Source organism: Oreochromis niloticus, linkage group LG22, assembly GCF_001858045.2.
Source record: "Oreochromis niloticus isolate F11D_XX linkage group LG22, O_niloticus_UMD_NMBU, whole genome shotgun sequence".
NCBI lineage: Eukaryota > Metazoa > Chordata > Actinopteri > Cichliformes > Cichlidae > Oreochromis > Oreochromis niloticus.
Genome location: NC_031985.2, coordinates 22,455,705 through 22,478,412, shown reverse-complemented (window position 1 = coordinate 22,478,412; position 22,708 = coordinate 22,455,705). Strand labels below are relative to the sequence as shown.

Genomic DNA, 22,708 nt, shown 5'->3' with positions numbered 1-22,708 from the left:
CATCTTGTGTTGACGCACGGCTTTAGTCACACAGATATCAGAGGGAGAACAGCTCAAATGCGGAAAAATGATTTAAAAGACTGCAGAGCAGATCTTACTTAATGACAGTGGAGTAGGACTGTGAATACCAGTTAACCAGGTTGGTTTTTCCCTAATCTTTGGCTAATTATTAGTTTAGAAAACTTTTAAGTGCCACCTTTAAAAAGCTGGTTTTGTTCAACTGAAATATTTTAATCCAATTTTATATCCAGGGCAAATTTGTTGTGGTCCCCTGTGCCTTTAGGTGTTGGCCTGATTTCTCTCTGTTCTCCGCCCTTTGGTCTAGCTTCTCTTTATCGTGTGGGTGTGTGATTGTTTCACTAACTGTGCTTCCTCCTCCTGGCTCTTCTCTGCACTTGTTATCAGATTGTTAATATACTGTGGTAGAAGTAATATAGTGTGGTAGAGTTGCTTAGGTGTTTTAATGGTTGCCTGTTACAAATCCTTGAATCTATACTAACCTGCCTTGTCCTTCTTTATCCTAGGAAACTTACCTGCCTGTGTCATTCGCTGCCCGCCTACTGGAAGAAAACACCCCAGCAAAAGAGTGAGAGTGAGCTGAGTTATCAGTTGTTGTTTTTCTAAACACACCTTTTTTGATTTAGAGCTGAGCACTCTACCTGTGTGTCTTTCTTATTAAGCAACAACACAGTTAATCTGGTTTATCAAGTGAATCAGAGTGTTTGAGGTCAGGAGTCTTAATTGAGTGTGCAAATAAACAGGTGTGAATCAGGGAGTGAGCAGCGGCATTAAAAAAAAATATTTTTAACACATTCGGTGTGTAGAGGCCTTTAGATCTTATTGAATTAGAGAGAATGGAGTGGTTTGAAGCATGTGTAGTAGTTGCTATGCATTTAAACACTGTACTTTCTACTTGAGTACAATTACAGAAGATCCAGTCAGCAGTGAGCATCTATGCCAGATACCTGCAATTAGGCCATTAACCATCCTTAGAACTGGAAAATTATGGTACAGCTCCACCAGCACATTTAATTTCATTGGCTGCTGGATTGTTCAGTGTTATTTAATGACCTGTGTACAAAACACAAGGACTGCCTGATTATTTAGTCGACAATAGTAGGTTTATCTAAAAGCAGAGGGTGTGGAAAATCTGTCACCGTCATACTGTGAAACACTGAAAACTGGAGTTACACTGGTCATGATGGATGGATTAACCAGCTTATTGGGCTGTTACAGTATGCCAGGATTTAATACTAGGACTTAATTAGCTCTTGACCAACCCTAAAGTCATTAATTATGGTAAAAATGCCATCAAAGGGGGACACAAGCAAACCAATAGAAGTGTTTGTGTGTCACATGTGACCTTGAGCTTCATTTGGGTGAAGACCCATTGGTCAATCATTGTTGGTAAGTTTGATTCTGACCAATACTGCAGGAAAAATAACAGCTCTTGTGAAATGCAGAGAGACAGATGGATGTCTGATGCCTCACCATGGCATGAGCTCATCAGTCCTTCAGCCGAATGAGCCCTGGAGTCCTGGAGTTATTGCCTGGTATTTATGGTAAACAGCCTGGTTTTGCTGGCATTACAGAGGCGTTTGGGTTCAGTGTCTTGCACAAGGACATTTCAGCATGCAGACAGGAAAAGCCGGGATCAACCACTGACCTTCCGATTAGTAGAAGTTCCACTCTACCACCTGAGTCAAAGCTGCTCTATGAGATTATGAAACCTTTGGAAAAGTAGTCTTTTTAAGCACTAAATCCATTAAAAAAATAAAAATAGTAATCATCAGTATTCACTCACTGGACACCCACAATCAGCTCAAACTACACAGTTATGTAACGTTTTCCTTTTTCCAACCCATCCATTTACCTTCTTGTAGCAAAATAGAAATCTAATATTAAGACACGATGTATTTGCTTTTTTCCCAAAAAGGGAAACGTTCCTGTAAGTTTATTTTTTTCTCTGCCAACCATTTCAAGGTGCTCGGTTTAGAAAACTATCATCACAATAGTACTGCCAGACCCGGGGAGTGCATGGAAAGAAGTGTAAAACAAACAAATTCCTCCGTCTCAGCCTCACTGCGTGCCATTAAGCATTTTCCTAAGGCAACATACAAATAATGTCACTTGTAGTGGAAATATTTACTATCAACAAGGTTAGCTGAGATATTTTATCGCTGTCAAATCTGGACCTTCCACTGTTTGTTCTCGTTTTTAAAGCCACGCTTGAACACACAAATCTATTTATTTTATCCAATAGGGTGTTGTTTTCCTGAGCAACTCTCCCTCGTGTCCCATCTTCTTCCAATCCCAACAAAGTCTGTTTGTCATATCTTCTAAAAACAAACGAAAAATCAAGTTTAATGCTATTTGAACCAGGCGACTGGAGGAACTCCAAACTGTGTCTCGGTTTTGTTCTACAACCAACATCATTACTTTCAATCTGTTATATCAATAAACTCCATTACTTGATCTGACCGAGCAGTGTGGGGTTTTCTTTTACTTTTTAACCGTCAGTCGGTGTGTGTGCACGCATACTGTCACGGCTTTTGGAAAGAGTGGGAGGATTTAATGTTTGACCACATCCATAAATATTGAAACAAGTTGCCTTTCTTCAAATCTCAGAATACTGAGTAAATATTGACACGGTGGGATCGGGCTGGAGAGAAGCATCCCATACCTGTGCTCACACACGTATGCACATATATGCACACGTACACACGCACAGTCGTGCCCTCCAGGTGTGCTCTGAGCGCTCTCTGTTCACACGAGGGAAGTCCTGGAAAAAATAACTACAGAGTAACCCGACATGAAGCGCTCCTCAGTCACATGTGTAAGCTCAGTGATACATGAAGGACTCTGAAATTATGTAAATAGCATGAGTACTACACAAAAAAGAGCCAAGCAGTATCAGACTTCAGCCAGAGTAAAAACATTTCTTCAGTGAGTTTGAAGAGAGCCCTCACTTCTTCACAAAATAAAGTTGTGTGGTGCCTTCTTATGCAAGAAATTTTTGCACTGCAAATGAAGTTTTTGTGTATGTGTGCGCGAGTGTGTTTATGCTGCTCGTCTCCTGCCAACAGTAACAGCCCAGTAGCCAGTGAGCAGGAAGAGAGAGGTTCATTAAAAACCAAATACAGAGCTTACATAACCAACAGTTCTGTTCATCCCAGAACCCCCTCCCCGTGCTACAAACACACTTCTCCTTCATCCCCATCTTCTTTCCCTCCCACGCCTACTGGCAGAGCCCACCCATCATCCTCTTCTCCTCCCATAGCAACAGCTCATCTCAGCTCTCCTCCCTTGTTCCTAGACCAGCCGATTGCCTCAGTCTCTCCATGTCCTCCGTCCTTTATCTGCTCCCTCAGTCCCTGCCACCTCCTCTTTGCTCTCATCATCTCCTTCTCTTACTCCCACACCATTCCAAGCTGTACTTCAAACTTTACAAACAGCAGGAGTACGAACCAGGAATATTAACTAGAGTTAAAACAGGAAACTTTTGATTTTACAGAGAGCAAGAAAATGTCACATTGCTCCCAAACGTCTTTTTTAGTCTCAGGAAAAAGCCTTCAGCTCTTTCAGAGGTGGGGTTTCATATAGGGATTTGGTTTCCACAAGCCTCTGTTACTCACTTGCATACTAAAGATAAACGCTGTGCAAGTGCAGTAAGTGTGAGAACACAGCAGATGGCAACACAGATTAAGGCTTTGGGCTGTATTAGTAATTGTCTGGAGTAACTCTGCTCTAAAATCCACTGTTGTGATCTTCCTCCATCAGATTACAGACTGTCAGTCAAACCCACTCTCCTCCCCAGCAGAGGACCATCTGAAAAACTCCATGTTTAATGCTACAGATCCTGGCACGTGGTTGTCTCACACTAAAAACCACCAACTTAAGATTAAATCAAGCATGAATCAAACCTGACAAAAACCCCTCATTTAAATTAGAGGATCCCAAAACGAGGGATGTGAACTAACTGGACCACACGAACATAATCTGCTTTCACCACCTGTCCTCATCTGATATGAAATTTTAGATCAAAATCTCACTGTTTTTGACACACTGGAGAAAATCCAGCGTGCAAAGCAGGATCGATCTAAAATTAGCAGCATTACTGGGAACAGTTTAGAAGTGCACGGGAAGAAAACCTTGAAGGGGAGATCCACCAGCCTAAAATTAAGCCATGACCTTCATTTTGATGGCCAGAGTTGTGGACCATTATGATCACACCTCATATTATCGGTTTATAAATCAGCTTCTATTTATGGGTGACCACAGCAGGACTGAGTTGTTAACAAATTCTTTATCCAGTTTAACCGAATCACAGAAACATTGGAACCAGAAACATTTTGAAGCCCTAACATTCAAAAACAAGAAAGCAACAGGACTACATGTATATCTATAACTTATTTATAACTTTAAGGATATTATAGTATATTTGTGACTTTATTGAACAGTGAGGTGGGGGGTGGGGTTGTTCCTCTGAAATGTAGCAGGTTCCATTTGTGCAACATTTCTATCACCATAGTTTAGCAGAACATGTGACTGAAGCCCAGGCTTGAATGTCCCCGATTAATTCTTTAGCCAATTAAAAAAAAAAAAAAATACAGACTAAGTGACATTATTTTTCAGTGTAGTGTTTCTTCACATCTCGTTCTGATTTCTAAACTGGTATCAAGGCATCTTTTCTGAGGTACCTGAAATAAGCTCCAATTTGAGCAAAAACAAACTGTCTTAAAAAAGGACATTAAAAAACAAAAACAAAAAACAAAAACAAAATATGCTTCAATTGTTGTTTTATATTATAAAAGCAAGTTAAATGCAGAAATAAATGATTAACAGCGCAATGAGCATTTATTGCAGCCAGCAAACTACAGCCTGGTGGCTTTCACATTTCGGCTGAGAACATCCTAATAGTAACAAAAACAGGAAATTTAGAAATTCACACACATTATATTTACATAGACAGCTGAAACACATGCACACACGCTCAGACACACTTAAAGTCAAAAATGTATGGGAGAAAAGTCGCAGTGGAAGTGGCTGTGGATCTCTCTAGGACTGTCATACCCAATTTTGACACAAGAGGGCACTGCAGGGCTTTCTGGAGAGGCCGCGTTGACCTGCGAGGGCATTAGCAATGAGTCCCTGGCTGGAGTATCCTCCACCCTGAGGCAAGAGGGCCGCAGCGTTGACACAGGTGGCAGGACGGTGGCGGTGCTGGTGGTGCTGCTTGTGAGAGTCTGGTTGAGTGAAGGATGCTGGGAATTTGCATGCAAGGACTCCTGGTCCCCCCCAGGGAAGAACGAAGGAAGAGGGAGGCTGGTGGAAGAGGTAGGCTGGTGCTCTCGACCAGGTCCCAAGCTGCCAGGGTAAGCAGGAGGGCACTGAGTACGCTGATGCATGGCTGGCTGACTGCACATGTTGCCCCATGGGTAAGACTGGTACGCTGTAATCCCAGCTGAATGGAAAACACATGCAGATCCAAACAGACTGAAAATTCAGCTTCAGCGGCAGTAATTGAAACCTCAAACACTTCACCTGTCATAAGACTAAGAATGCCGAGAGCATCTGAATACCATTTAATTCTAATGTTTTTCCTGTGCCCTCAACATGACTCCCTTTCGTCTTATTAATCAATGCTGACTTATACATTTCCTTATTAAATCACATACCATGTGATTTAAACATCCAACTACAAAGCTTCTGGTCTTTCTAATTTGCACCACTGACTGAATGGTGACTAAAGCTGATGACATGACAGTGATGAGAGCAATGTATAATACAAGATTAAAAATAATTATTGAAAAACTCTGAATCCTTGTTAATGATGGTGCAAACGTGTTTACATAGAAAGCACCAAGTCAAACTTTCTTTTTACTTCTGGGTTAGTTTGCACTGATGTAGGGTGTATAGTTTTTACTTTCCATTTGATCCTATAGGATCTTTTGTCAGAGTAAAATTTCATATTTTTTCCAATACATAAATTAAAGCGATCTCATTTTACCCCAGTGACTCACCGTGGTGACCAGATGACTGCAGTAGGATTTGACCTGCACTCTGGGACTGAAAGTAGGCATGACCCGTGGTGGAGTAGGTCACCACTCCTGTCGAATTCCCGCCAGGGCCAAAAGTCAGGTAGGAAGTAGGATTAGAATCTGGAGGGTTAGGGGTGAGGTAGGGGGATGGTGTGAGGTAGGTCATGCGGGGCAGAGATGCTTGAGGTTGGAGCTGAGGCTGGCTGGTAGGGTAGGAGGTCTGGAGCTGGTAAGATAAAGTGTTGCTCTGCTGGCTAGACGTCAGGTAGTCCAAGTCAAAGAGCGAACTGAGGACAACACAAACAAGAATTTTCTTTGATTACTGCTCCATCTGTAGGTTGTGGTTGCTCTTATGATAACTTCTAGTCATATCGAGCCAGACAGACACAATCAGAGTTTTATTCTCAGGTCTCACATTATTTATGTGAGGTTTCTGCCACTTTCTCTATGCAGTGCATCTGTGTTACTGAACATGCACAGATACTGCCAACCATATTAAAAAAAAAAAAAAAATTAAACGTATTTTTGTACAAAGTTTTAGTGCTGTCACACATCTATAGTCATACAACCATAATTGTATAAGAACAAAGTGACTAAGTGCAATCTCTCACAGCATATTTTAGCTAAAACTGACTCCCTGCTACTACAGACGCTGTGTGAGCCATCACTACATCAGTATTTCACAGATTCCCTCTCTGCCTACTCTCTGTCCTGCTGTCAGCTCTTATACTCATCCATATTTGAAGCATCCTCTAGTATTCATGTCACAGTTTGCTGCGAGTGGAGCTGACCTGGTGTCAGTCGGCAGAGACTGGGTCTCACGATGGGCCAAGGTAGAGCCACCCTCCAGAGCATCCAGGAAGAGGGGTGGGGTGTGGGCTGGTGTGTTGAGGAGAGGGGGAGTGGGGTTTGCAGAGTTAAAGGTCGTGGTGAAAAGAGGAAGGCTGGCTCGCCGCAGAGGGGGAGGGCTCTGCATGGGACGGGGGGGATACTCCACCAAACCCTCCTGAGATGAAAGCTGGTGCTGGCCTGTATCCCTCACTCTGCTTTCACCTAACAGATAAAAACCAAGCAATTAGAAAGCAAGATTAGACAGAGATACCGTAGTTTGGTTTCTATGTAATTTTACTATCTCAACCTGCAGTGTGAAGGTTCGCTGAGCTGAACAAAGATTTCATTCTTCTGTAAACACTTCCTCATATGTAGGAAAATCCATTAAAAACATGTTTGTAATGCCATAAAAGCCACAAATTTTATTGAGGTCAAATTTGGAGCTACTTTGCATAACAGCACATTGCCCTGCAACATAACTGACCCTACAACTGAAAGAGTTTTGGTGGACAAGCTTTGTCCGCCTCTCTTTCAGTAGCTTAGTTATTTTTACTTTTAAAAATAACTAATGTTAACAGTTAGTTTGTAATGAAACCTTTCAGCCATGATGGAGGTGGTGTGACTGCATCGCTGCTTGATCGTCTAGGCATCAAAGAATTTAAGCTGATCCAGTGTGAGATCATCATTTCCTTTGGGATTAATAAAGTATTCTGATTGTAATCATTCATCAGAGCCTCACAAAGAGATGATAATTCAGGCTGAAGGGAAACTTAATCCCAAATCCAAGTTTACATATTTTCCTCTGACCTTTAGACTTATTTATCCATCTAGATTGTTTTGTTGTGATGTTTCCCTTTTCATCAATGGAACGAGATGGCCTTCACATTACAAAAAACTTGGTGAGAATTGTGCATCCAGTGTTTTCTAGATTACTCTGTTTCTCTTTTCAAGAACAGAAGCATTCATTTTTGTGAATTCTGCTCTATTTAATCAAACAAAACTAAAGTAAAAATTCAAAAACCTCGTTATGAGCAGTTTTATGTAGGACCTATTTTCTTTCCAATGCTACTTTCAGCTGTTCACTTATACACAAGGCCACAATGGGCAGCTCTGCATGTTTGATTTGGCAGATTCTTTTCAATTATTATTTATATTTATTTTTGCACTGGATGTCTTTTCTCATGCAACCCCAAAGGGACTGAATGATCGCTTGTCAGGCAAATGTGTAAAAATGTGCAAAACAAAAGGGCACAGAGCTTGCTAACATCATAGCTCAGCTGAAGGGTGATGCGATCTTTAACACCTTTGTATGCAATTTTGAATTTGGGTTGAGTCGTTTATTTTAATAAGATAAACAGAATTCCACACAGACAGACTGAATGCTCATCAATCTAATGCATTAAAGGCAGGGGTCGTAAAATGTGCATGTGTGTGGATTTTCACACCTGGGCTGCTGAGGCTGGACAACAGGCTGCTGTGGGAAGGTGGGCTCTGAGTGGTTATGGTGGGGAATGAAGGTGGCACAGGGGCAAGCTGGGGTAGCTTGGGAGCATAGTAACGAGACAAAGAGGGTGCTCCCTTACTAAAACAAAGACAAAGAACGAAAATGCACTTAAGCATGAATCATATCAAAGTACAGAAATAAAAATCTAGAGGTTGGGGGGGGGGGGAGGCAACTGGACTTCTTTAGGTTTGTGAAGATAATTCACCTCATATCCAAGAGGCTTCTTTAGTTCTAAAAACAAAAGACGGAGAGTCCCAGGTATTTAACGCCTAGTGGGAGCTGTCCCCTTTGGAAATGGTCCTGAGGGCCGTTGACCCACTATTAACCAAGTGCTTCTTCACATGAGCCAAAGTGTGTGGGGAAAAAAAAAGAAAAAAAAAAGCCGTGGGTTATTACCATCACCGGAGGTTAAGGGTAAAATCACTGTGAGGGCTTGCCCAACCTCATCATGTGACCTTAATAGGTCACCTGAGGCAGGGTTTGAGTCAGCACTAAAGTACATGACTACACTGAGTAAAGACTACACTGCAATAACACTTTCAGTACCTACTCGGCTCCGGTTCGAAGCGATCTGAGACTATCCAAAAATGTGATTTCCACAGATGTAACTCAGTTAGTCATGAGAGCGACGTATTCACAAAAATTAAAACTACCATTTATGAAAGCTGACAACGAAGGAAATCCCAAAAAAACAAAAAGCCACACACAGAGCAGCAGGTACACCATCGTCTCAACGTTCTCCATTGTTGTGTTGCATACAAATGACGTCGCATCAACGATGGTCGTTCACAGTGGATGTGGATTCAATTCTGGTTTATTTATATAGTGCCAAATCACAGCAGTTGCCTTGAGGCACTTTGCATTGTAAGGTAAAGGCCCTACAATAATGCAGAGAAAGCAATCAGACGACACCCTAGGAGCGAGAAACAGCAAGCAGGAAAAACTCCCTTTTAACCGAAGAAACCTTTGCAAGAACCAATGACCTCCTTTACTTCTCTCTCAAACCATCTTGTCTTCTTGGTCCAAAATGTGAGCACTGGCACCCTCAAAAGAATGACCTTTATTCTTTAAGTCCAGGTGTACAGCCTTCAAACCTAAAGAAGTCCATCTACCTTATTTTTTCAAGCTCTCTAGACTACCATGACCTGGATGACTGCAAACCTCCACAGACACACTGAAATAAAAGAAACAGAAATACTGAAATACCTGTTGTGTGCCAGTGTGGGCAGAGTGGGATTGATTTGGTGATGTGGACTGTATTCGGCTCTATTCTGTCCGTGTTCCACCTTTGTTGTAACAGCACGTACTTTCCTCCACTTCGCCCTCCGGTTCTGAAACCAGACCTGGGACCCAGAAACATTCAGGGAGACACAAATAAAAGACTGAGGCCAACAAAAAAAAGTAGAAACTGCTTTACAGAGGATGAGATGGGATTTTCAGAAACACAAAGAAAAAAAATGCCAGTAGTACATCTTCATAAGGAAAACATTACAAAATAAGTCTTCAGTAAAATTTCACAGAAGATGAACAGAGAAAGAGTCTAACCATAATTCTCTGAGGTGTGACGCCGACTGAAGCAGCAATCACTTTCCTTTTTTCCGCATCTGGATAGTGATCCTCTTGGAACAGGGCCTCTAAATGCTCTAACTGATCTGTACACAAGAGTACGTTAATGTACACACACACACACACACACACACACACACACACACACACACACACACACACACACACACAAATTACAGGGCAACAATTTGCATAGCAGTCAAATGTGAGCGCACACCGAGACGTTTCCCCTTACCTGTGCTGTAGAGCGTCCGTGTTTTCTTCTTCGGTGCAGGTGGCAGCAGGCAGCTGTCCACAGACTCTATCCCTGGCAGCAGTGGGAAGCTGAGGGCTCGACCTCGGCCCCTGGTGCTGTAGCGGATGGAGCGTCGGGTGGAGTACACCTGCGTTATCTCCATCTGCCATGGAAACACATTACCTCAGCACAGATGTTCTCAGTCAAATTCAGTAAAATGTTCCAACGTTTTTTTTCCCCCCTTTAAAAAAAGGATTTTAAATAATCAGGTATCAATTATCACATTTTTAAAAGCTGAATATAATTTTGGAGAGTCGTCTAGGGGGGAAAAAAAGAAAAAAACCTTTGAGTGCAGTGCAGAGTTGAATGTTTCAGCCCACACAAAGCAATGCAGCAATCATTTCCAAAAAATAAAAGTTCATTTAGGACTTCCAGGACCAAGTAATTAATTTCCATTGTTCCATCCCATATGTGATATTAACACGTCTGTTCCAGGGCTGCAGCCAGCAGGTAATGATTTTTCTCATTTTCTGTTAATTGCCTGATTCATTAAATCTAGTGTATATAAAAATGCCCACCGCAGTTATCCAGGACCTGATGTAATGTCTTCAAACTGCTTACTTTTTCTGATGACAGACAATACCCAAACATATCAAAACTGCCCGGAGACAAGAAAAACTAATCACAACTGGAAAAGCTGTAGCCGCCAACTTTGGATTTTTTTGGGGGGGGGGGGAGAGAAAAAAAAAAAGTGTCTTTAAGATTGATCAGTTATGAAAATAAACAGTTCTTCTCCTGCCAAACTGGTAACTGGCTGTTCCAGCTCTACCGAACTCACATTTCAGTTGTCAATCTCTGTACAAATTTGTCTTCAGGCCAGCGTAGTTCAAAAACAAACAATCATTTCTGATTTGATCTGGTCTGAAGTACAGCACTCGCCGAATTGAAACGTCTTGCTGTTGTAGAACCCGTGACATTAGATCTACGTCTGAGTGGTAAACATTTAAAGTACAGATTACTACCACAGTGCATGCCGTGGGTACAAGAGTGTCATCCGGGCAAATAACGGTAAAGAACAATTTATTTACCGTTATCACCTTACATAGCTTTTCAGTGAGATGAGATCATCCTCCACACACTGCATGTGCTTGTTAATGGGGCTTCAAAGAATCTGTCACCTACAGATATCACACTACATTACACACTGAGCCAAACATTCAAATCCAGGATGCCATTTTCACAGCTGCATCATTAATAATTCAGAGGACTGTAGGTGTGCATATTTCATACACATTAGACTGTAATTACACACTGAATGAGCCATTATTAGAAACCTGTTGAGATTTACTAGAAAATGCAAAACTGTTGGGTTAAAGGTTAAACTTCATGATCAGCAGCCAAGTATAATGTGTTTATTTTTGTCTTTTCACACACTGTAACCCTGAAATTCCCTCGACACAAATGTCCAAATCATTCAGATAAACTGTCTTTGCGCTGCTTAATACAGAATCATTTCCACCTGAACCCATATGAGGATGCTACAGGTAATTATCCAGAGTGTTCACAACAAGCGAGTGGGCGTCATGTATCCTGCATCCTCCATGCTTTACTCAGACAGCATCTGGCAGGTTTGTTGGAGAAATTTCTCCAAGCACAACATCCCAGTGCACTACAGACACAGCAACACCCTCACAAAAAACTACCTAATCAAAATACTCCGACACTTGCTAAAGAACGCAGAGTTCACCGTGCAATGCAGTGAGGAGTGCTCGGACCTTTACATAGGAGAGCAGAGATCTTCGATCAAGAATGCAGACAGCCCGAGAGGCGAGTAAAAGAGGCCATCTATAGGCACTGTGAACAACCACCACTGAGTGGAGGTAGTGACACTAACTATCAGCCACCTATAATGCAGTCCTGAAATCCTCTTCCCAGGCCTTTCAACCCCCACAGCTTGACCCATGTGACCTTAATAGCTCACAACAATATGGCAGGGCAATGTCTCACAGAGGAGTCACACCTTGACTCATATGACCCTTAACGACTGACTGGAGATTTGTGCTTCAGCAAGAAATCTATGCTGTAGCCATTAGTGTGTACCTGAATAAATGGAATAATTGTTTTTAATCTGTACTGCCACTGTTGTGTATTTTTGACTCACTAAATAAGCTATACAGAGCACTGATCAGGCTCCATCCATGAATGTGTTTTTAAAGTGCAAAAATATGTGTATTATGTCGTACTGATAGTGATATTTGAATGGCTGTTCCTCGCTAATAACCAAAACAAATCCAGTTTTTCCTCACTGTTTCTGGAACGCACCAACTTCCAACATGTCTGCAAATGTTTATATAAATATAAACATATAGGTCTTAACCTCAAACCCCTCTGAAAACCTATGGTGTAACCTCTTGTGCATCACCCTAGCAATGTGACTGCATGTTAGCTCAACGCAGCCCGCGATTATTGTGATTGGCCATTTCAGCACCATCGATTGCAGGTTTGGTCCTCTTTTTTTTCTTCACCTTTTTCACTGCAGTTTTAAAATTTATTAGTGAGAGTAGCAATCATCTCCTCAATATAAGGAACATTAATAATAGTAGTATCAATATAACTACTCACAAATGTCAGCAAATTCCTGGAGGGAGACTGTGGAAACTATTGGATTGGATGTAAGGGAATGTATAAAGAAGTGAAAAATCTTTAGGGACAGATATCATTGCCTAGTCCCAGGATTTAATTTTTTTCTATTGGCTGGCACCACATATAAAACACCAGGACATTAGCACATTGTAATTAACACAATGCACCATAAATGCCAGCAATGACGTTGGCCATTTACGTCAGTTACACTGCAGGCACTACAAAGATTCCCAGTAGAAGTCTAAATCGGACCTGACAAAACAGGCTTGTCCACATCTTTTAGGACCACATTTAAAGTGACAAAACCCATCAGGGGTTAAATACCTGGGCCTTCAGTCATTTAAGAAGTAAAGAAGCTTTTTAGGTGAGTGGAGACACCTTTATAAACCAAAAAAAAATCTAAGTCCAGTTACCTTCAGTTCACGTAATTAGGGATATTTTGATGTGGGTCAGTGAGAACCTTACAAGGACACTCAGAAAGCATCCTTGACAAAACCCAGCAAAATATTAGTGGTGAGAATGCATCCAAAGCTCTTACTGTGTGCTACATGTGGAAAAAGAACCACTTCAGGGAATGTACTGACATGATTTCCTAACATTGTTGGGGTTCATGTGTGAAACTGGCTTAAGTTTGAGAAAGATCTTAAATCTGTGTGTCTGAAATAGAGCAGCATACAAACAGAGTTTGGTGTGAATGTGTCACTCAGGTTCAGCGTGCAATGAATCTTGAGCACTCAAGAAGAAATGAAAGGGAAAATACATTTCAAGTAGTTCACAGATCATCAGGTATGAGCACATGAATGGTCTCCTCTCACCTCGAGTGGTTGTGGGCCCTGCTGGGGGACACTGTGAGGCAGAAGGGGGCTATGAGGTCTTTTGTTACTCTGTGGCTGAGGACATGTGGGCTGGATGGAGACAGGAGGCTGTGAGTACAACAGGGGGATGGGAACTGGGGGACAACACAGCCCTGTCCCCCCAAACCCCAAGTAGAGTGGGTCAGAGAGGTCACAGCTGTTCGTCACAGCCGAGGTCTCCTCTGAGCTCATCGCTGGCACCTCCTGTGTCTCACTTTTCTTCTCCTCCTCAGACCTCTCACCAACAACCTTTACTCCTCTCTTACTTCTCACCTGCTCACTTTGCTTCCTACCTCGCTTCTTCTTACTCTTCTTCTGCTCATCTTTTTGTGCTAAGCGCTTTGTCACTGTACTCTCTTGTTCATCAGCAATTGTTTCCTTGGCCTTCTCAATCTTGTTGTCTTCCATCTGCACCTCCTGTGCCGCCCCCGCTTTCAGCCCACTCTCAGGCTTCACCTGCTCCTCCTCTTCTCCCTCTGTCACAACTTTCTCTTCTTTCCCCCCCTTCCCGTCCTTCTCTTCTCGCCATGCCTCCTCTGCTGCCTCTTCATCCTCCCACTGACTAAACACTTCCTCCTCCATTTCCCTCCTCTTCCTCCTCCTCCTTCTCCTCCTGCTCATGTTCCCTCGGTTGCTGTTTTTTTCCAAATCCTCCAGTTCCTCACACAGAAGGCTTGGACAGTCTGCAACAGAGTAAAGCAAGAATTTGTTTTTTTAACTTAAAAACTTGGACTAAAAATCACTCATCTGGTTTTACTTCAGCATCCTACTTTCTATTAATATAGCACTCTGGACATTAATCAGTTCATAATTATCATCAACATCTTACATCTTGACTTCTACAAGAATACAAATAATAACAGAAATACAATATTGGATCAGGCCAGTCTGAAAAATGAATACAGGATCAAGAACTTCAAAGCCAGAATTCATTTTGTGGCAGTTAGGAGAAGGCTTTGATCTTTAAGTTCCAGCCTACTGCACTATGTTTTCATTATGGATCATTTTACCCAGTTTATTTGGTCTGATATTGCAAAAATATGCCCAGTTAATGATTCTGACCTGCATGTTTTTCCTAACAAGCTCCTGAAAACTGAATGTTTCTCACCTCAAGTCATTATAAGCTGGAGCCAAGTACAACATAACACAAAGACAACCTGGGTATCTGGATTCCCTTATCCTAACATATTTAGTCAGGAACACATGAAGCTTTTATCAAATCACAAAGTTAACCCAGGTTTTAATCTGCACATTCACATGAAACTGGGTGGCATCTGCGGCATTATCAACAGAAAACAGATGTTAATAACAGAGCGGCTGATTGTTCAAAAGATGAATCTATAATATTAGAAAACCATGAATTGGTTGAACACATAATACAGACTGAGAGAAACACAGCTGCTCCAGACAAAGCAGCAGTGGTGAAGGAAAAGCACTGCACAGTAGATAAATACTGAAAGCACTGAATGAATGCATGGACACTCAGTGCTTTGTAAGACAGGAAAAGAGAGGGCAATAAAGTTTAGCCTATTTAAAGCCAGGAGAGAAAGACAGCAAAAATGCCGACTGTTTATCAGAATCTGATGGATTATAATGAGTAAATGACTAAATTAATGTTTAGAAGGCAATGTTAGTTCTCATTCTTTCAGCTGCAGCTTCAGTGTTGGTTGATGGTCTGAAAGCAAGTGAAGAGTAAATCCAACAAACAGAATTCAAAGGCAGGCTTAGTCTATGTGCAAATTTAATACAAACCAGCAAACAGTGGAAGGGAAAAAATAAGGGAAAAAAAGGTGCATCTAAAAATATCTCTCTCTTATTGATCATCGGGGAAGTGTGAAGACACTAGACCCTCCTACTATCCACACAGGAAGTCAGAGGAATCTTCCAGGAATGGTGTCATCATTTCCCAGAGAACTGACAGGTCAGTAGATGCTGATTTCAGACCTAATGATCTCTAATCTAGGAAACAAGTTATCATGGTGAAGCACCCTGGCAAGAAGTGAACCATCTTAATAGCACAGAAAACCCAGGGTTAACCCTGATAACCAGACAAGATGAAATCCCACTCCATCATAAGGCCTCTGCAGTGTTGGGAAAAGTGAACTAACACCTTTTTTTTGTGTGTTAACTAGTAAAACTACAAATGCTTTCTTCACCAAAAGGAAAGTTGTTGTTAAATGTCATTCTTTTTATTTTCCCTTTTATTTTTTAAACTGTAATTCTGCTGTAACTGAACCGCCAGCCCCTGAACTTTAACAGGTAACAAACAGTTGGGTTGTAGCCTCCATTTCTACCCGTTCATGTTTCTAAAGTAGAATCACTGTGGTGATCACTTTCAAGTGTTTTTGTGCTGGTTTTCATCTTTGCTTTGTGTTCATAACTAAACACTAAGAGAAAGCTCATTTGTGTCCCCTCGCTAGGATAGGGATTTGTGCTGTGTGTAAGATTGTAACCTCAGGTTTATATTGTTAAATGGTAGTTATGAGACAATACGTTTCAGCTATTTTATAGAGTACCATGAAAGTAATGCAATGAGCAGTGTAACAAATTACTTAATTACTCCAAAGAGAAAGTAACATGCACTGATCACAAAAAAGAGGGAAAATACCTCCAACATGCACAAACATTTGACCACACAGCATGCAATTAATTTGCATGAATGTAATGTCTTCAGGAGTTTTTCCTTCCCACTGTCGCCAAAGTGCTTGCTCATGGGGGTCATATAATTGTGGGATTTTTGTGTGTAGGTATTATTGTAGGGTCTACCTTACGATATAAAGTGCTTTGAGGCAACTGTTTTTGTGATTTGGCGCTGTATAAATAGAACTGGATTGAATGTGATATACTGCTTAGTCATGGTGGTGATAAGGAATCAAATCAATAAGTGATATCAATATTGGAATCGCTAAACTCATCAATTTCCATCTTTATTTGGGTAATTTTGATTCAGTCCAACTTATTTTCTTTTCTCTTTTTAAGTTATTCAAACTGAAGCAACCTATACTAACGCAAACCACAGCTCAACTCTGAAAATGCCACAAAGCAGGTGTATATGCATTCATGGTGCATATACACGTCGCTCAGCTACATATTGGTGCATTTTCCTCTGTCACTCACTGAGCTGGAGTCAGATAAGGTACCAGTATTGGGAGAAATAACCCGATGATGTTTCAAGATTTCTTTCACAGCTCCGGGGTCACGTGGTGACCCGCAGGTCAAATAAAACGCGCGTCGGTCTCGGGAGGAGCAGCAGCCTGCGGTGGCTTAATTAGTGTCCCAGCTGTGCGCCGCCTCGTGCCACCACCTCACCTGACCGTTAATTAACTCTGAGCGGCTAGGTGCTGCTAAACTAGCCAAGCTGTCCCCATCTCCAAACACCGGGTCGTGAATGTTAATAACCGTGTTTTAAATCGTCTCCGCGGAGCAGAGCTGCAGTGGGAGCTTCACTCACAGGGGGGAAAAATAAAAGCTTTAAATAAGACGTCTTTCAAAAGTTTGTTAAAAAATGGCGTTAAAAGTTTGTCCGCGTGCATCACGTGAAAAGGCTAAAACAAGCCAATAAAACAATTAAAGGGCAGCCTGAGTATCCTTACCCAAGTCTTCACCTGCGTCACCGTCTTCGTCCATGAACGCCAGCGTCAAAACCAATAAACTTGTGCTAATAATCAATTAAGTCGAGCAGACAACGAAGCGAATGTCTTCATGACCGCAGGTTAATGGGCTTGATTGATTGATTACCTCTCTCTGCTGTGTGACGGAGAACTATCACGTGAAGGGTGAAACAGAAGCAGCCAATCAGAGAACAGAAGAGATGCACCATAACTCTACTTTTACAAGAAAAAAAGTGTCTCAAAACCAGGTAACGACTTCCTGTTCAAACAAGAAGCTCGAGTTTGATCTCGCTCATCGCAAAAAGCTAAAAAAATAAAAAAAAAAAATGCTTAAATAAAAATGCCTTCTGAGGGCTCGGGTCTGAGAAGGTTAAGATATTGCCATCTATCAGTTTTATCTCATTTATTCATTTCTTTCTGGGACAAGTTTTTTGTTTATACTTTTTTATTTTACAGTACAGGGAATTTACTTGTGAATCATTCAAGCATAAAAAAGGCCTCTAACTCAAGGCATGTGCCATTGAACTTAGTGAATAACCAATTTAGGCACTTTGTTACTAGCAGCCTGTCGCAAAAACAAATCGTTTGGTCCCATTTCTTTATTTTAATATATGAAAAATGTCAAAGATAACACAGTTTGACAGGCATAAAATTCTGTTTCTGCATCATCAAGATGATCCCGAAGAGCTGCTCATGGAAAACCTGGCATATGTCAGCATCGGGTGCAGCGTATACTTAAAGAAATTTAAGGAAACTGGAAAAATGGAGGACAAAAGAAGAAGTGACATACCTAAAACAACTATACAAAAAATGAAAAGTATCTGAAAGTCAAGTTCTCAAGAAATCAGAAATAATCCAGCAAACACCTGAAACAGGACCCAAGAGATACATCTGGGCTTTCAGTTGATCCATCTACTGTTTATTTAAGTCTCATCAAAAATGGTCTCAGTGGAAGGGAAACCTGAGGAAAAGGCCACTTATTCAATTCAGGTTCACAGGAGGCCTGGAGCATGTCCCGGCTGCCACAGGGTAATAGGCAGACTACTACACACTGGTAGAAAACCATTCATATTCACACTTAATACCAATTTAGAATCACCAGTTAACCTGACCCGACAAACTGCATGTCTTTGGATTGTGGGATGAAGCCAAAATACCTGTAGAGGTTCGATTTGGATTTGAACCCAGGACCTTCTTGCTGGGGCAACAGCACCAACCAGCCCCATTGTGCTACTCTAACGATGAATGATGAATCAGGCCAGTGGTGTTGGAGCTCTTTTCAAAATTAATGTAATTATGAACACAGAAAAGTGCTGTCAGAATTTGATCCACCGTGCAATACCATCTGGAAAGCATCTGAATGGCAGCAGCTTCATTTTTCAGCGTGACAATGATGCCAAACACACTGTCAATGCTGTGAAACCAAACCTGGATAGAAAAACACACAATGCAACGCTACCAGGAGTTCAGGTTGTGTTGAAGAATGAAAGCGGTCACGCCAAATACCAGCTTTCAAGCTCATTAGTATTGTACAAACTCTGGTTTTCCCTTATATACTGTATCTAAATAAATCACTGCACCTTAAGCAGCTTGAGGTTACTGCACAGCTAACAGCTGTATAATGTTTTTCCCATTTTCTTTTTTATGAACCTAATTCCTCAGATCACAAACTATGCCTTTATAGTTGGTTTCTAACTTGCTCCTATGTGTTTAAATTATTTTTTAATATATAAAAAAATGTTTGTTGGAAAAAATGAATGAGAATATTTAATATGTATAACCCTCAATATGAAATAATGACGTGAGGTCATTATTCTGGGATTACTTGAAGCATTTTTGCTGTAGTAGGTGAGATGGGACATCTAAAACAAAATCATTCTGTGAATCATGTAGCTTATTTAAACTAGATCATAAAGACAAAATGAATGTTTTAATATAATCACAAAGCCGCTGTAGTTTAGATGCAGATTTGTTACACCTCTTAACATACTAAACTCTAAATACAGGAAAACTAAAGCCGTGGCTTTGCCGGTGAACTATATGAAGTTTTTAGTTTGCGATCCCGTGAAATAAAGACACGTGTCGCTGCTACAAATTGTCAGCATTTGCAAATGTATCAGAAAGATGTTTTATTTTCTTTCAGCTTAAATTAATAATCATGTAATCCGTGAAATCTACCCTGGGACTCCTCATGGTTAACCCAACCCTACAGACTGTCAGCTGAGGATAAACAGCGCTGATCCCTTGAGCTTCTTATTCCACAAAGGTCTAAAAAAAATAAGCCCTTGTAAAATCAGACACAAACGCACCACAGCCTGCTATCTGTATTTTTGTATTATGTAAAATTACAGCTGAAAATAACCAGGTTAAACCTGGTTAGTAAGTCAGGTTGTCTCTGCCACGGTTGTTCCTCTGTTACCCAGCAGATGGGGTACTGGTTGGACCCCAGACACGTCAGCCTGCTTCATTCTACCCCAACTCTACTGTGCAGCTTTGGTTCGGCTGTTCCACCCCTCCCACAGGAGGCTCACACACAAGAAGCACTCAGCCTCTGTGCGGAGGCATATTTCCTCATCAGCAGCCCGCTCTCCAAGGCCAGGACAGCTTGTTAGCTTTGCTGGATGATGGCCAGCTGCAAACCCACTACTTCTCCACATCGCGTGACCTTGGTCTCATCTGGTCGCATGCTTGAAGAGCAGGAATAATCTCCTTTCGTGTGTGTGTGTATGTACTCACAAATCCCCACAGACAGTTTATCTAACTTTCAGTGAAGAGGGAAGGGGGAAAAAAGGATATTTTTATGTGTTGACTTAAGAAAAATAATATCTGTCTGTTTCTCCCTCGAGGCCCCACAGAGTTAAACAAGTGTAAATGAGGTGCTAAGAAGCTGTGATCATGCAAATACAAATACAGCATCTCTCTTAGATGAAGCACAGAGGAGAGGAGAGCTGCCTCTAGTGTCAGCGGGTCGAAAAGAATGGCACGTAGGCCGAGCTAATGCTGGCTGGTGTGTGATAACATGGAGGCAGACTTTGTGTCTGCATGCAAGCGCCTTTAAATGCATGTTACTGAAATATATTCATCTCCTGTTTCAAGTGCTTCGCTGCTGAGTCATGAGTGGACCCAAGAATAAAGCCTGGACCTCAAGTTTGAACAATCTTCCGCTGCCAAGGGAGCTGAGTCACATTTAAGACCGAGATATTAAAGGAAAAGTTCACCCACATTACAACACTACATGTGATCACAATAACCTCATTTAAGCTTCCTGGTTTGAGGGGATTATTTGGGATTTTTATGCATCTCCTGCAGCAAAACGGATACAAATGGAACTTCATGTGCCCTGCCCACAGTGTAGAAAAGAATTACATCTAAATAATTCAACGGTAGCCTGTCTTTCGAGCAACATTGTTTTGGTGGGTAATCCACAGACTACAGTGACAGTGTTCACTGTAACCAGAAGAAAAGGCAGTTTATAACCACTGTGAGCACTACAAGCTGCAGACTGCATTAAGATGGAAGTGAAGAACCTGAACAAATAGAAAGAAAATAAAAGGTCTGCATAGCAACATCAGGTTTTTGTAGTCTGAGTGAAGTCCTGTTTATCCTTGAAGAAATTTTACAAACTGCAGCTTTGATTAGGAGGAGGAGAGGGTACTAATAATGAGGTCAAAACACTTAAACATTACTCCGGTAGAATCAAAATTAGCTGCACCGAACAGTTAAAGTCTATAATTACATCTTCTGAAAGACTTTTCCAAGTAGCAGGTACATTTGATGGCACCCCTTCATCCAGCCTGTCCTAGCCTACAATGAGCAAGAGGCGGGCACACCCATCAACAAACCTGCAGCCACTTTTACAGGTGGTGAAAGAAAACTGGACGAATGGAGGAAAGACATACAGTCACAAACTGCCCCAAAGTGTCACAAACGCCTCACTGGAAGAGCCGGTTCAACCCTGAACCTTTTTGCTGTGATGTGGATTTAAAATACTTCATTAACTGAAAGCAGACTTGCTGATTGTGGAAAGTGCAGAGTGTTTGCTTATGAGCGAAGATGCATTATTACATATAAAACCAAGGCTGGTTTACCTTGACCCCGAGGGACTTGGAAATTCCCTGGTTCATTGAATGTTAATTAGTTTCGGTGATTTGATTAATGGTGCGTTTGTTAGCAAATTAGCACAGCTAAAGTACAATATCTAAGAAAGTGGGGGGTGGTATTGTTTTGTGAGTGTTTTGGGCCTTTTAAGCAGGGAAGTATGCATCAAACTAATATCTGGGGGGTAGGTAATAATTTTGCAGAATATACGACGGTGATGGTGTCTGGTGAAATAATGAGGCAGTGTTTTGTGCTTTGGTATGTATGTATCAAAGAAATATTGGTTTCTTGCAATACAGTCAAGAAGTTTGGTCTAAAGATAAGAAAGTTCACCTTTATGCACCTTTAAAACTAACAACTACAACTGGTTGTTTTTACACTCTGTGTATATGTATTAAACATACAAGTTACAATGTAATAGTTTGTGAACTTTATAGGTGCTGGTGTGCAAACATTAAGGCTAGCTGTTTCATCATTTCCAGACACATGTTAAGCTAAGCCCAGTGGCCTATAGTTTCCTATTTACTGTATGAGAGCGTTCTCAATCTTCTCAGCTAACTGAAGTGGTTTCTTCCTAATTTTAAATTGACCCTCATGCATATTTTACTGAGATCTGGAGGCAGGGGGTCAAGGACGTAAACAACATGAAAGCTCAAATCCATCCTGCCTGGTATCAGTGGTTCAGGGTGTTGGTTGTGTAATGGGGTGGGGGATATTTTCTTGGAACACTTTGGACCCCTTCAGTACTAAATGAGCATTGGATAACCTATAACCTACATTTATCTACAATAAAGAGCAACAATACAGCAACACCATGTCCATCCCTTTATAACCACGGTGTACCATCTGCTTCCAGCAGGATAACACACCATGTCACAAATCTTAGATGATCTCAAACTGGTTTCTTGAACACGTCTGTAATCAAACGGCCTCCATAGTCACCAAATCTCAATGCAGAGAGCACCTTTGGGTAGTGGTGGAACAGGAGACATCATGGATGTGCTGTGTGATGCTATTTTGTCAGTATGAGCTGATGACTGTAGAATCTATGTCACAAAGACTTCAAGCATCCCTGAAGGCAGAAGGAGGTCCAGTCTGGTACTAGCAAGATGTACCTCATGAATCAGTCAGTGAGTGTATACATGTGTTGTTGCCATAGTTTTGCCCCATCTGCACTTTTTATTATTACAGCATACTTTTATCCATTTATAGCAAGTTATTTTTGTGTCTCTTGACTATGGGTCATTGACCTCTAATGAACCTCAGGTTGAGAACCACTGCTGTTGTGCGATTATAGATCATTAGCCACCAAAAAGACAGCAAAG

The 22,708-nt window shown here is 41.4% G+C and overlaps 1 protein-coding gene across 1 annotated transcript; it reads right to left on the bottom strand.

Moving 5' to 3' along the window:
• Positions 1-4,594: 4,594 nt before the first annotated feature.
• On the bottom strand, positions 4,595-17,447 carry nobox (NOBOX oogenesis homeobox). The gene is made up of 9 exons (XM_005478617.4): positions 17,268-17,447; positions 13,636-14,357; positions 10,178-10,340; positions 9,922-10,028; positions 9,583-9,719; positions 8,318-8,454; positions 6,833-7,094; positions 6,024-6,328; positions 4,595-5,464 (listed from the first exon to the last, which is right to left on the bottom strand). The coding sequence occupies exons 1-9, from the start codon at positions 17,299-17,301 to the stop codon at positions 5,010-5,012; spliced, it is 2,322 nt and encodes a 773-aa protein (XP_005478674.2). The 5' UTR covers positions 17,302-17,447; the 3' UTR covers positions 4,595-5,009.
• Between the last annotated feature and the right edge of the window lie 5,261 nt (positions 17,448-22,708).